Source organism: Sander lucioperca, chromosome 11 (genome assembly GCF_008315115.2).
Source record: "Sander lucioperca isolate FBNREF2018 chromosome 11, SLUC_FBN_1.2, whole genome shotgun sequence".
NCBI lineage: Eukaryota > Metazoa > Chordata > Actinopteri > Perciformes > Percidae > Sander > Sander lucioperca.
This window is the reverse complement of record NC_050183.1, coordinates 36235231-36251009: the sequence shown is the minus strand read 5'-3', so window position 1 is coordinate 36251009 and position 15779 is coordinate 36235231. Positions and strand designations below refer to the sequence as shown.

Below are 15779 nucleotides of genomic sequence, written 5' to 3'. Positions count from 1 at the left end.
ACACGCTGAAAAACGGAGGCCTTGTTAATGTCATTCACTGGTTTGTGTTGAAGCAGTTAAGTGCAGGTAACGTAAAGAGTCACATCCAATTTCTCACATTCATTCGTGCTTACAAACTTAAAGAAATTGCCACACGCTTTCCTGTTGAGTTGAATGTGCAGAGGAAGCTTTGCAGTATTTTCATTAGCTCCCCTTGAGACTGTTGACACGTTAACACTCTTCTGGTTCAGTCATACATATGGCTGTGGGAGTTTTTTCTGTTGCCTTCAGACATGTATGAACAAGTGTAAGGGGAAAGCTTTGCATGTGTGCACAGTGTCTTTGAGTATAAGTCTAAATAATAAATCATACATTGAAATGGTTCCAATGTCAAGTTAGATGTTTAAAATATTTATTATGAAGCAACACTTTTACTTGCAAAGAGTGAGAAAACTGAAGCCTCTGATTTGCACAGAACAAAGTGGTTGGATACATAAATTATAATGTAATATAATATACAGAACACTGAGCACTAATCTTGGAAACACAATACCTGCTATTTGCTTTTATATTTCTCTCATTATTAGTCTTCTCCTCTCTGTGCACTTTTATTGATTTGCGTACATCATAAGATGCTAAATATACGTTTCTAATCATATTTCTTTTATGGTGCAATTTGCCCACTTTTTAAAAGCCCCACCCACCACACAATATATGAAACCCCAACAGCGCGCTGTTTCAACCGTCAACGTCCAATTTACTGGAGTCCTTAAGGCACAAGGTTATAGAAGGGTCCTATAATTAATGCATTAATGCTCATTCATCTATTTTTTTCTCACTGATTGGCTGAAAGGAACAGTGAACAGTTAGCATTCTAACACGCTCACTATGTCAATGCTAACATGCTGATTTTCAGCAGGTATAATGTTTACCATGTTCACCAACTTATTTTAGTATTGCGTGTTAGCATGCTAACGTTTGCTAATTAGCTCTAAGCACATGTACAGCTGACATCTGGCGCTACAGGAAACATCAGAGGATCCCCAAAGTTATTACAGTTCACCCTAAGAGGGCATGATTGTCTGTACCAAACTTCACAGCAATCCATACAGTTTCTGTCAAGACATTTCACTCAAAACTGCAAATTTCAACCTCTTGTTGGTACTCGAGGAAAAGTCAAAGGATCACCAAAGTAATAAGAAAACATCATCTGGGAACCATATATATCCATACCAAATTGTTTGCAAGTTCATCAACCAGTTATTGAGATATTTCACAGAAAAAGTTGGAACTATAGATGAAAAGTCAGGGGATCATGAAAGTCAAAAGGATTCATCCTCTTGGCACCATGGATCCAGTTGTCAAGATATTTATGAAAAGCCAAAAATGTCAACCTCACAGTGGTGCGAGAGTAAAAGTCAGGGGATTACCAAAGTAATTGGGGTTTGTTGCATGGGCACCATAAATGTCTTACCTAAATTTCATGGCAATCCATAAAATAGTTTAGTTAAAATATTTCAGTCTGGACTAAAGTGGTGGACCAACAGACTGACCTGCATCGCCATCCCTAGACCCGTGCCACTAGCATGGCTAAAAACTAACTAAGCTATACAAACCAACTTCACAGACCAATCAGCTGTTTCAGTATTCATGCATGACATAAGGAATCAAAGTGTTACCAGCAAACATTTAAATAAAAACTGAATCCAAAGATGTTGAGCAAAATAATGTTGTATTTTGGCATTTGAAATAAAACAGCTCTTTATGAACCATCAGATAAGTAATTATCTTAAGAATTATTATTTGTCTTTGTACTTAGTATCTTTCTCCTCGCTGTTTGGCAAACCTGTCTGCCCAGGAAAGGGGGCAATCTTCAGGAAGAAATAGTGGTTACTGTAAACCCGCAAGGCCACCAGGATGGGAGTAAGTGTGTAGAGCAAGTTAGCTGCCAGCACACACCAGAAAGCATCATCTGGGATACGAAATGGAGCTGTAGTACGAGGGTGGAGGGACCCCCCGATGTGGGCCCACTGGCACTGAAAGTAGACACAGACAGCAAGACAGAAGTTAGACTGCATTGCCATATACCAATACTGCATAATGTACCTATCAATACTGATACTTCCACTATTTTGTTCTATATTCACACTGATGGCAGGTAATTTGAAACATTAATGTTTCTTTCCACAAACCCACCAGAGGAATAACTTGGAGGGAATAAGTTACCTTGAGTCTCTCCTCCACAGTCATTAGTCTACCATTAAAATATACAGAAAAGGAACAGGAGATGTACAAACAGAAAACAGTTTCTGCAACCTCTTATAAACAGGGAAACAAGGCTTTAATCAAATGCTTCCTCATGGTTAATGACTCCAATCTTTCTGTCAGGTATGGGAGAAGGCACCAACCAGCTTGTTTATGACAGGAAATATGCTTCAAAGGATAAATGTGGGCCAGGTGATTATTAGCAGGATGATGAGCTCACTACAAGGAGTTTAATTGCAGTGAAACATGGCAGACCTCTTTGTACTGAATGTAAACTTTACTTTAATTTGACTTTAATTTCCCCAATGACTTAATGTAATGCACCAAACTGCCAGTGCAACCCACCTCAGTATGCAACACCTGTGTCCTAAACTATGTATTCAGAGCCAGTTTCACATATTGACCGCTTGTCTTCATGGTGTTACCTGGATCATGGCTCCAGCTAAGAATACAGTCCAGTCTGACATCCATGAGCACCCGGGCTTGAGGAGACCGTAAACAAATGCACCCAACAGAGGTAGTCCATAGAAGAACAAGTGCAGCATCTGTAAAAACAAACGTGATAACTTGTAAGAACTCGATTGGTTGATTATTTCTTGCAAAAGATTTCAAAAAAATATTTGATCTCTATTTTACAACATATGTATATTCAATAGTTATATACAATTGTTGTGTGTAGATAAAGTGTATATTCCAGTGATCCAGTGAAAAGTGCCATCATCACTGTCAGTCTATGTTGTTGTTGGGCCCTGACCAACAAGCCAGCAGATAATTTATACAGTACATTCTCCTTCTCCTCCGGACTGCACTGCACTTCCCCTACTCTTACTGAATACAGAAGAGGGATGCGTTTAATGTGGAAATACAAACACAATCAGATTAATTTACTGCATAAATGTTGCACTACTAGTATGGAAAAATACATAAATAATTGCAGCAAAAGTAAAGTAAAGGTTATCAAGTATTAGCAGTAAAGTGTAGGTAAGTATCAAAAGTTAATGTACTCAGGTTTGTACCCTCTAGAGCGTTAAATCGTTCAAGTGTTACAGTGTTTTGATGTTGTATATGGTCCAGATGTTACTGGGTCCAGCTACGACAACTAACACTGCATCCTTTTATAACCTTAATCTAATCTTATGTTGTACGATGTAACATTTTATTCTGCAGTGTGACTATTAACTGCGGTCATAAGACACATGTAATGTGAAATGTAAAGAAGTAAAATGAGCTTTTACGAAATGGAAATACTCAAATAAAGTCTCAGTATTTCTGAATTGTTCTTAAGTACAGTACTGGAGTATTTTGCCACTTCTCAGCTCTGCAGTCTCTCAAACACAAATTTGCACCCTCAGCACAATTGACTACTCCCGCACAATAGTCGTTACAGAGACTGTCTTCAACTTAAAATATTTGGCGAAAGCCAGTTTCCCCCTCTTTAAAAAAAAAAAACTCAAATTATACCACTGAACAGTTTCTTTTTATTCTCCGTCTGAGGTCTAGATGAATCCTAATGAGTTCAGCCCAAGGGCTGAAAGCCAATCATATATGCCCTTCAGTCTTTTGTTCGAATGTCTTTTTAGTGCTGCCACGGAAATCTGTCACATATCGTTCATCATCATCAATGAATAAAAAGGTCGGTCAGTGCAGAAACAGTGCAACCCTGTGCAACAAACCAAACCTAATTTCATTTCTTTACACCCACACATACACACAAACATCCATCAGCTTATGCTAGACACACACACACACACACACACACACACACACACAGAAGCACAGATTTGCAAAGGCCGCTACCCAAGACTTTCACATGCTGCACACACCCTCCTACCACCCAGTGAGATGCTGATGGGGGGCTTTAAAAGAGGGATTAGCTTATCAAATTCTCAGCATGTGGCTTGTCTGTCTGATCAATGAATTGCAATTGTGACTGGACTGCAGCCCCGACAAGGTCTTTGGATAACCTATTGACAAAGCTGTGTACACCGAACAAAACACAACAAAAAACCCACAGCTGAGTAGGGTCAGAGGAAGAAATTAAAAAGAAAGCAGACCCACCGCCAGTCACAATAATAATCTGTTATCCATCTTACACAAATGAAAGAGAGAGACAAAGATGCGCTGGCCTCTCAACCCTCGCTCGTTGTTGCTGTAATGATGAAAAATGGCTCCGTAATCAGCTACGAGCGAAAAGAATGAAGGAGATAAGGGCAAGCCTCCAGCACATTCAGAGTGATATCCATGAAAGCAGAGGTCCATTATGTGGCTAGTTATTTGAAACAGGCTGAAGAGGAGCGTTCAGGTGCTGCTGCAGAAAACACACAGGCTGAGTGTGGAGACAGAGAGAAAGGAAAACACTTACCATCACTCTGGGGTAGCCCACAGGATCCTTCAGGTAGGGTTCATAGTGTTTCAGGTAGATGGAACAGGCTTCGAGTGGAGAGTCCAGAGCCGCCTACAGAGGGCGGACAAAATAACAAGAACACCTTACAATATAATGCAATTCAATCTGACACACCAAAAACTACAACTGTTTACCAAAGATTTGAACATCTCCCTGACACTGTCTAAATGAAAAATGAACGTCCACAAGTGTTTTTAGTATCAATTTTGGTATTTAAAATGGCACACTGAACATGGTTAAAGGAATAGTTTGACATTTTAGGAAACATGTTTATTTGCTTTCTTGCTGACAGTTAGATGAGGAGGTTGATACCACTCTCATATCTGTCAGTAAATGTAAATGTGAAGCAGCTTAAACAGGGGGAAACAGCTAGTCTGGCTCTGTCCAAAGACAACAAAATCCGACAACAAAAACTAGGATGTCCATGTATCATCATGTAAGGTAACAAGATATAACATATATATATATATAAGATATATGTTAATTGGTGAGCTGTAGAGGTGCTGGGAGGCGGATGTTTCCAGTCTTTGTGTGAGTTAAGCTAACCGGCTGCTGGTTTCATTTACCAACATAAGACTAATGTCTATCCCCTTATCCAGCTCTTGGCAAGGAAGCGAAAAAAGTATGTTGAAGCGTTCCTTTTGATTTAATAATATTATATATATATATATATATATATACAGTGTACACAGTTATCATTGCTTTTTAAAGCCAGATCATTTTCAGAGAATAAATACATAACGCTTCTATATGGCTCAATTAGTTGAATGTATTGCTTGTTAAAGCAAAAATAATATACACGGTTTGAATCCTCAATGCTCCACTCTGCATGAGCAAGATTGCAGGCTACATAACTTTTAAAACGTCCATTACAGCGTCGCCCTAAACTCTGTCCATGACGTGGATGTGATGTACACTCACCAAGCCTCTCAGCGCAGTGAAGGCCATGGCAGCTAACAGGAGCAGCACCAGGACCAGATCCGAGGGACGCCAGATCAGCTTCATGCTCTGAGCATGCTGGGCCTGTGGGTCAACACAATGTACAGTATAGAGCTGGTTAGTCAAGGTAATTGTTTCATAGCACATTCTCACTTGAACGACACCTGCTCCACTGTGTTCACTAGCAGGTCACTAACTTTGTATATCTGCTGTTTGGTGCCTGGCAGGTAGCATTAAGTCGGTTCATTAGAGCTGAAATGCAGCTGAAAACCACGCTGATGAGAGTGAACCAAAAGCTGTGGGCCAGAAAACCAAAACACTGAGTTGAGAGACGCTAAAAAGCTCTTTAGAGCTGAGGGGAAGAGTTAGTGTTGGGTTTTCTGTGGGTTCATCGCCCCAAGCAACACCTTTCACATAAGTTGTTGTGTTCCATTGTAATAGGAAAAAACATTGATTGTAGCTGCTGTAAATCCAAAACATATCTACGACCAAGCTAACTTGAGTTTGAATCAAGATAGCAGTGAGGTAAATTAAGACCACTCTCCCAAGGCTAATCATTTTGTTTTACAATGTTTCTTATGTGGCAAACATCATACTGAAATTTGGTAAAACATCGCACCTCCACTTGCTAACAATCTCCAATGATGTTACAGATTTAGATGTGTACACCGGAAAATCCTACTATCACACTGACTATACCACTGGAAATTACTGCAACTCATGAATATAAATGAATTAAATGGCTGCCCTTTCTCATCTTTCATGGTATGGATCATATTTAACTGGTCTGCACTGTGTTACCCTGATTAAAATACAATCAGCAAACACTACTGCTCTAAACCTCTCCACATTCATACCATGGGGTCAAGCCATTCATGCGTTAGACTTACATTGTATCCACCGATTAGTGGTCTGTCCTTGGGCCTGATGAATAGTGTGATGGCTCCCCATACAGGCATCAAAAGGAAGAGGAAGTTGAGCCAGAAGGCTGGATGGATCTCTGACCCATATTTACCTGCCACAAAGAAAAAAGAAATTGTGAAAAAGAAATGAAAATTGAGCGGAAGTACGTAGGAGGGCGGAGCCAGGCTAACAGAGACACACTGTAAACATCTCAATGTAAATCTGTAATTAAGTTTCTAAATGAAATGTCTACAGGGCACTTCATGCAAAGGCATTCAGTGCAGTATGTCTATGATAATACAACAGAGAACAACACATTGCCTGTAGACAAGATTGATCTTGTGACACTCGTGTATGCAGTTTGAAATGCCAACAACAGATGCTTTAATCCTGTTTCCTGCTTTGTTCTGCGGGTTGTGACGGCAGGCGAGGCACGGAGCGTGTGTGTATTCTGTTGGCAGGCTGAACTGTGACACTGATGGTACACCGCAGTGCAGATGTTCGCTTGATTAACGCTTGGAATCATGGGACTGGTAAAGGGGGGAATAGGAGATGAGGCTCACCTGCCACTATGCCGGCAATGAACACACTCATGTTGGCACACAAAGAGCCAGCCCAGAACAAGCCCAGGGTACGGTAGGCTTTCCTGGGAGAGAAACCAAAACAACAAAGGTGATTATACTATTGTAGAGATAGCATATAAGATAGGTTTGATAAGCCAAGTGCTGGCCAGTTGAGGTAACGCATGGCTCTATAATGGTTTTATACATCTATCACACATGTTTTGTATAATACAAAGCCCAACACAATTTCTCCTAGTGTCAAAAGCTGGCATTGTTTAAAAGAGGATTTCATTTCCATGATAGCACCTGCCCAGAGGCAGCTCTCATTCTGAACTCTTGAACTCCCTCACTGCACTCAATGATTAGCTCAATCTAGACTAGAGGACCCCCTGTTTTTTCCTGAAAATACTGTTTTATTCAGGCCATTGAGTGAATTTTATGTGATAAAATGCAACTCGTGAATCTCTATCTCTACTTCTTTAGGAAAATCAAATATTTGGAAACAACAGGAAGCCTGAAGCCTATCATGTGCTGCAGTAAATGGTAATCTTAGGGCTGGAATGTAGTGTATTACTGTTAAATTCAGACAGCTTCCACAACTTCCTATGTAGTTGTTTGCTCAGTTAGATAAGGTATTATATGATGAGAGTAAGATGAATGAGCTTGATGTGACTTGAACTGACTTAACCATCACCTACCTGTCTGTTATCCTGCTGATCATCATCAGGTACATGATAAAGTGCACTATTCCATCCCAGTAACACATCATGATGCCATAGGCTGTCCCCAGATAGGGTTCTCCCTAAAACACAGACATTACATGAATAGAGCTGTCGTTCTAAATCCAGTTATTGTTGCATTATTACTATTAGCATTTTAGATGTGAGAATAAGAAACCTACTGTCTTTTGATAGAATTCCATAAAACCGGAGATAATGCCATCATATTCCAAGGCACTCATCAGGTCAATGACACAAGTAAAGGAAAATACAGCAAAAACTGCAAAGGCAAGAAACAATACAGGGAAATAAAAACATCTACCTGATACTGGACATGAAAAAATGCCTTATTTTAAAAGTCAGCTTGTTTCGTGTGTGTGTGTGTGTGTGTGTGTGTGTGTGTGTGTGTGTGTGTGTGTGTGTGTGTGTGTGTGTGTGTGTGTGTGTGTGTGAGGGAAACCTTGACATGTTAAGCAGCTTTGTCAGCTTTGAACAAACGTCTTTCAGAAGCCACTGTGATTTTGAAAGTTCCATGTAATTACTCAATCTGCTTTGTCTACCTACTCTGAAAAACACACACACATACAGCTTATTAGCAAAGAATGCTAAGACTGGAATGGCAGAAAACCTGAACTTCTAATTCCCAGCCTTTTTTCCAGTGTATTAATTTACTATTTTTGAGTTCAAGATATTTCCCTTTAACTGGCTAATCAGTGATTTATGGGACAGCGTGGGGAGAAAATTAAGTCTTGAGCAATGAGTTAGGCTGGAAGCATATTTATATTGAGTCCATGGTGAACAGCTTTCTTCTATCCTCAGGTTAAGCCCAGCAGAGCTGAAAGGCCATGTCCACAAGACAAAATTTTAAAGTGTGAACCTGCACAAACACATGAGCGGCATATGGGTCACACTAATAATCTAAACTAAAAAACCCTGACCACACTGGTACCATGGCTTTTACAGACTCTTTTATCAATGGTTCAACTTCCTGTGAGCTTCCTGCAAGGAGGTTTTGAGAGCTAAAAATGTTACCTAATACCCACACTCCAGCACTGAAATAAGAGAAACAGTGTTCTCCTTTTATGTCATTTGCATATGTACAGGATAACTACATAACAAGTGTGCATACAACACCAGTAACTCCCTTTACAGATTTAAAGACTTTCTTTTCAAATTAATTACTAAAAATGGGCTTTGAGCATGGTCAAACACTTTGATAAGGAGGTTATTATGGGTGCCAGGAGGGCAGGTTTGTGGCCAGGGCCATTGGTGGACTTTTTGAAGGCAGAAATCTCACTGGTGAACAATGAATGGACCACAACACGCGTCTCAGCTTACCAAAACATTAGCTAGAGCATGTTGGAGACTTTCAGCAGATGATCAGGTGCCTCGGACCATTAAAACCATCATCAGTGTGCAGTGCAGTGTGAAATTTAACGTCACAATATAATTAAGGAGTATAACAACAGCTTGGGCACACACAGGAGTACCTCTGCTGTCCACGATAAACTGTAAAAAGATGGATAGCATGCCCATTGGACTGTTAATGACTGGAAAGATGTTGCCTGGGCTGGTATAAATTGCACAGTCCACATTCACGATGGCAAGCTCAGAAGCATGTGGGGTAAACAATATGAGGCAATGGACCCTTCATCCATGGCTACAACTGTACACACCAGTTAGGGAGGTATGACTGTTTGGGGACATTCATTGTGCATGAACTGACCCTGTAGACACTGATAACAGCAGATGGATATTACATAGTATACAGTATATTAGTATTAACAAACACACACAGTTGGAATCAGTTCATGGGGAACATCTGTAAAAGCCATTTCAATGATTTGCTGCCTGGACTTTTTTCACAATGTCATTGTAAAGGGAATCACTTTGTGTTGTGACACAGGCATCTTTCTGCAGATACCACGGCTTAAAGCGCTGTACCACATCCTTCCTATCTGTCCTTCGCACACTCTTTGCACACAGATGCACGCACAAAGATTTTGTCTCTCCTGTGGACCAGTGTCTGTTATCCTCAGGACAACCAGGTTTATCTCTGACATCTAACAGGTGAGATAGCTGGGGGATTATGGCTCTCTATCATTGAGAAGAGCCTGCCACAGCTTTGTCCTCATTGTTGTGGTTCTCCTGCACACCCCTGGCATCGCCCTGGGCATAGACTACCGATATATCGCCTTGTTTCTGTCTCACTAGCACAGCCCCTGGCATCAGCTGCCGGGGTATGTTTGCAAGGGAAACCCTTGGCTGGAAATGGAGAACATATCTGACCGATAGCTATACATATAACGTGGAACAATATGACACAAATCACATAATTGTTTTTAGTGACTTGCATGTCCTTGTTCTATTCCAGTCATTGTATTTTACAATTATTGCACTGTTTGTGTATTGTGTTCTAAATTAAAAAGTTATTGTGTATTTATTTTCTGTAATCTCGGCTACATTTAAAAATGAGGGCTTGCCCTCAATTGTACCTTTGAGAACTAAATGAAGGTTGATGATGATGACGTATGATGTAGAAAAGCTTAACTAAAAGTGTGTGATAGGTGCACAAGCTGTATGAATGGTTTTATACAGAACAATATACTTTCATACAGGTTTCTTCTCCTGTATGACCATTCTCCAATAGCTGTGATTTTGCTCAAGTCTTTAAAGAATATTTATAATTTTTGGTGTGTGTGTCATGAAGTTCCTCAGTTTGGAAGAGGTTTGGGTCAGTCTTGCCTCAGAAAAGTGTGGCTAAGCTTTGCTCTGAGCCTGATCACTCTAAGCCGCTTTCAACATATCAGGTGAAATCCCATTGAATACCATTCATGATAAATACAATTCAACCTTTGTAAAACTATTTGGAAATATGTTGCATGTGTGTTGGGAAATGGACATACTTACCAAAGAATAAAGCGTCTTTAGGTGGGTTGCCACGAGTGATGAGGAAATAGAACAGAAACACGACCACCAACACAGCGACCCCGGTCGCCAAGATCATATAAGGCCTGTGAAAGAAAAGGAATTCAACTGTTATCTAAGAAAAATAAACACATCTTTACAATCTCACTGCTGACACTTTTAGACACCAATCTCCCTCTGATTTTCTGCTTCATTCTCTTTACTAATTAGTTTCTCCCATGGAAGTTGTGTCGGTCCTCTATTCGCCGTTCTAAATTAGTAAATGATGATGAATGGGAAGTCAGAGAGAATGATAATCACGTAACACCCAGAGTTAGCACAGGGAGAAAATAGTGCAGAAGTGTGAGGGGAAATCTGTTTGATAACACTACACCCAGAGGGAGTAAGGGCACTGCTGGTGTGGTAGTCAGATTCCTGGTGAGATGGCAGTGTCACATTGGATTTACCTTTCTGATCTCCTATCACCTCAGGTTGCTTTAAGTACAAGGAGTAGCCTCATTTTAATCCATGTTTTTTTGAATATATATTAAGTGTGACTTGGTCCTGATGTTTGGCAAGAGAATTCTGGTTCTGTGTTGCTAGTATTTCTGATAAAACTCTTGCAAGATTACATATTTCTTTCTTTCATTGTATTGTATGCATTCATTGCATGTTTTGTAATATACCGTATCTTGCTAGTCTGATCAGGTAACGTCCACTTTTCACAAAGACAAAGTTACAGAATGATGGTAACAATTTCCCTTTGTTAAACTCTAAATTTGCATTATTTCAGCTCTCATACTGCTGTGTTGTCTACCAGTGGCTTACATTAAAGGCACAGCTTTGCAAAGGTTTAATCAATAATATAGTCAGAGGTGTGAGAAGCGGCAAGCTAAGGCCATGTTAGTTCAGAACTGCCCTCCATGTTTACTGGTCAAAGGTACCGCTGCCTTGCACTGGAAAAGATTAATGTGCTCAAGGTATCTCCTAGTAAACAACATTACATTCTCAGAAAACTCACAATGTGTGCTCACAGAAGGAAAACAAATGCCGTGAGAGAAAAGGGAAGCTCCCTTGCTACCTCTCCAATTCAACAGTACAGGAAGATTTATGCACACAATACAGTTTGTTTGCAGAGTGGAAAAGCATGAAGCATATTGTATGTCAAGAGCAATTTATCAAACACTTCTGTGCAGTCTGTATTGATTGTCAATGTCCACACATATTCACACAGGAGGCGTGTAAAAGTCTGTCAGAAATGAGAAATATAAAAGCAGTAAAAAGTGTGAGGGAACATGTGTTTTACCACAGGCTCTGTATTCTATTCAGCCTACAGTGATGCAGTTCACAATCATCAACTGTGGACAGTACTATAAAGGCAGTATGCCAAGAAACAAGGCAAAGCAGATAACCACTGAATAAGAAAATTATTTCTTACAGCTCAGAAAAGTAATTATCCCAAACATCACATCCGATTATCTCCACAAATTCTGTTCACATTCCTGTCTCTTTGCTCCCTATTCATTCTCTTGCCCCTCCAAGAAATGTCAGGTTTAATTATTCAAAGAGTTTACACATCTAAAGACGCGACTGGCACTTGTGGAAAAAAATCTTGAAATTAGTAGTGCTCAACATGGTTGTGGATTTATGAGCTTTAAGCTTACAGTGTGCTCTAGTGGTGGTAAAGTATAATGTCGGGATCACCTGCAGTATTGTACATTTATATACGTTTAATTTGATTATTATTGTAACAGTATAGATTGTATATTATTACAGTAATACCTGCTAGTATGGATATTAATTGTATGTGTTGCGGTTGTATTCAAGTTGTTAACTATAATTTTATAGCAATCATTTACAGCTTTTTCCCAAAACAGAAAGGTGTGGACCTATACAGTATATAGACTTTATGTATAAGCCGAGGGATAAGAAATCAGTAAATGGTATGACTTACTCTTGAAACTCAGGAATGGTGTTCATGGCATAAAGAATGCCAAGGGAAGAAAATGAAAATAAAAAGACTAAGGTCTCCATCTCTTCGACAGCTGTTCAGCCTTTCTCCCTGTAGAATCCACAGCACTAAAATACAATACAGTTTTAAGTCAATGCAATTTGCTCCAGCAATACTGTACTAATATTTGATCAAATCAATACTAAAATGATGCCAAGAGATCAATAGATTCATGAGAACTGGAACAAATGAAATACATTTTTAAGTACAATTAAATGATATGAATGTCATGAAATAAAATCCCATATGAGATCTGTAATTTTGAATAGAATGGAAAAGAAGCAGAGCAGGCTCTTACCGTCTGGCTACTCTTTCGGTGGATTAATCAAATTACTGCTGGCCTCAGGCAGACATGGCCTTTACTGGGAAAATAATGAAGTGGAGACAAAGAAGCTTTTGGGGGGAAAAGTTACGCAATTTGGTTTTGTCAGAGCTTTACATAAGTCGTATTAGTGAATAGGCCCACATTCCACTTTATGCTGCAATACTCTATAGAATTAAACTGATTCCTGTTCTACACAGCCTTTAATGTTGTGTTTGATGAAACGTATGAATTGTGAGCTGTCTATGAGATATACTCACAAATAGGCTACTAACAATGTTGTATCAATTGTATGGATGTGACAGTACTATATTATATTTAGGAGGTCAAGCACCAAAAGTGAATTGTTGTTGCCTGTTTTTGTTTTTCTTTCTACCTCTAATTATTCAATATAACTAATTTTATGGTAACTGTGGCCTAAAATATATGAAAATGTCCATCAATCAAAAGACATTTTCACATTCCAGTAGGTCCAAAAAAGCGCAAATAAAAGATAGGTTAACTTCCCATGATAGAAGTTAACCACCAGTTTGAGTTTTGTAACAAACACTTTTTTGCTTCTTCTGTAAAGCTAATTCAAACAAAGGAAGCGTCTTTGATGTCCTCTGAACTGAGAGTGCTGTAATATTTACTAAATTACGTAAGAGTCACAATGAACATTTGAAAGAATAGTTCTGTAGTTCTATCAGGAACACAGTCATTACACACCATTTAGGCTATGACAGCGGGCAGTGAGGACACTAACAGGAAGTGGGAATACTGTATTCTTGCAGTGCTTTCTCCAATCTTGATCAAAATGTCTCAATGGAGTCAGATCCTCATTGTGCCCATGTAGCCTACCTAATGGCTTTGCTTCATGTGCTTTTTTTTATCAGCCCCTGGATTTGCCGTTTTCTACTTAAATTCTTCAATTACTTTGCTCAAACAGTTAAGATTAGTTCAAAATCCAGTTCACTTCAAACCAAGTCTTTGCAGTATGTTTCCAGTAGGGTGCACCAAATTCAAACTAAAAGAGCAGACTCCTTACCTATTGAATTAGGCAACAGTCCATTTAGTTTTGAGATATACCATCAGGTATGCTTTTTATTCAGAATATTAAAATTGTATCAGAATTGTCTTTGAACATGAGGTGCCTGGGTAGCTCACCTGGTAGAGCGTGCGCCCTGTGTACAGAGGCGTAGTCCTCGATGCAGCGGCCATAGGTTCAATTCCAACCTGTGGTTCTTTGCTGCATGTCCCCCTCTCTCTCTCTCTCTCTCTCTCTCTCTCCCTTTTCATGTCTAAACTGTCCTATCAAATAATGGCCTAAAATGCCCCCCCAAAAATTGTCTCTGAAAATTGTGTTTGGAATTGGTGCATCGCAGGTTTGTGCTGTCATGTTGAACCAATAATCATACAGTGAAGCTAGTAAATTTTAAGAGCAATATTTGTCTAAACTGAAATGGTCCTCAATGATAAGCTAACATGCTTCATAAAGGTTTGACTAAAATGTGCCAGGATGCTGCTTTCACTTCCTGTATTATCAACCACCACCTTGCTGACATGAAACAATACAGCAATATTAAACAGGGGAGACAAAGCACAACCCTAACTGCCAATATCTTTCACAAACAGTACCTTAAATTTGAGCACACACACACATACACACACACACACACACACACACACACACACACACACACACACACACACACACACACACACACACACACACACACACACACAAACACCGCCCTTTGCTTCCCACCACCCTCCTTTGTTGGGAAAAGGGGGACTGTTATACCAGGAAAGCAGTGACAGTGTGTATTTGCTGGAAACAACTGGAGCACTTCCAGCTCTGTTGTTCAATAACGTAAAATGGACGGATGGATGCCAAAATGAAACAGCGACCTGCAGGAGGAAGATGGACATGTACTCGATTTAACATCAAAAACGAAATATGCTTTTATACAATAACTGTCTGCGGGGAAGTAGTCCAGGTGATTTGCTAAAATGGAAATACCATGTATGAAACAATAACTAAACATATTCAGTTCATGTTGTTATGCTTGAATTTCTTTATCTTTTACCATGATTTGTAATTTTTTTTACTGAAGGAATCTGAGGAAAGGTTGCCTTTGAATAAAAAAAAAAAACAGACAAAAATAAATGGACTCTCAATTTAAATAGCCAATTTTAAGTGTTGCAGCCATAGGTGCTCTATAAAGAAAGTCATATCAATAATAGTCAACGTCTCATGGAGGTACATTTAGTCATAGACCTCTTTCCTACAACGATTTGGTTGAAAAGGCCTCACTCAATTTCCAGATATTATAGTAGTTTACTAATAGTTCAATGGCTGAATTTACTTCCAAAGACTAACTGGTCATACAAACGTACACAAGGATGTATACAGTAGTATTGTATACACCATACCTTATGGTGTAAACCAACCTAAACAATTTGCCTATAATTTTCATTTGCAGAATAGAGTTTAACTAACATTTAGTCTTACAGATATCAATTAATAAATAAGTAGCCTCAAGTAGCCTAGCCTAGTCATTGTTATTTAACATTAAGCTACATCTAATTACGTTTTTTTCTGAGCTTATTATTAGGTTATTATTATTTAATGACATCAGGTAAATAGCTGAGCTGTAACTGGTTTATTTCTCGTCTCATCTGCTTTCATTTGTTTTATTTATTTATTATAATTTAAAGCAGTGGTTTGGGTGTGCGAAACATCACTGCGATCAACTATTTATGGCCTGGCTGTTTTCTGCTCGCG

The 15779-nt window shown here is 39.3% G+C and overlaps 1 protein-coding gene across 1 annotated transcript; it reads right to left on the bottom strand.

Annotated features, from left to right (window-relative positions):
• Positions 1-1696: 1696 nt before the first annotated feature.
• tm6sf2 (transmembrane 6 superfamily member 2) lies at positions 1697-13110 on the bottom strand. The gene is made up of 11 exons (XM_031318352.2): positions 12989-13110; positions 12634-12758; positions 10683-10786; positions 7955-8052; positions 7752-7855; positions 7054-7136; positions 6478-6602; positions 5570-5671; positions 4607-4699; positions 2670-2789; positions 1697-2015 (listed from the first exon to the last, which is right to left on the bottom strand). The coding sequence occupies exons 2-11, from the start codon at positions 12711-12713 to the stop codon at positions 1779-1781; spliced, it is 1146 nt and encodes a 381-aa protein (XP_031174212.1). The 5' UTR covers positions 12714-12758; positions 12989-13110; the 3' UTR covers positions 1697-1778.
• Between the last annotated feature and the right edge of the window lie 2669 nt (positions 13111-15779).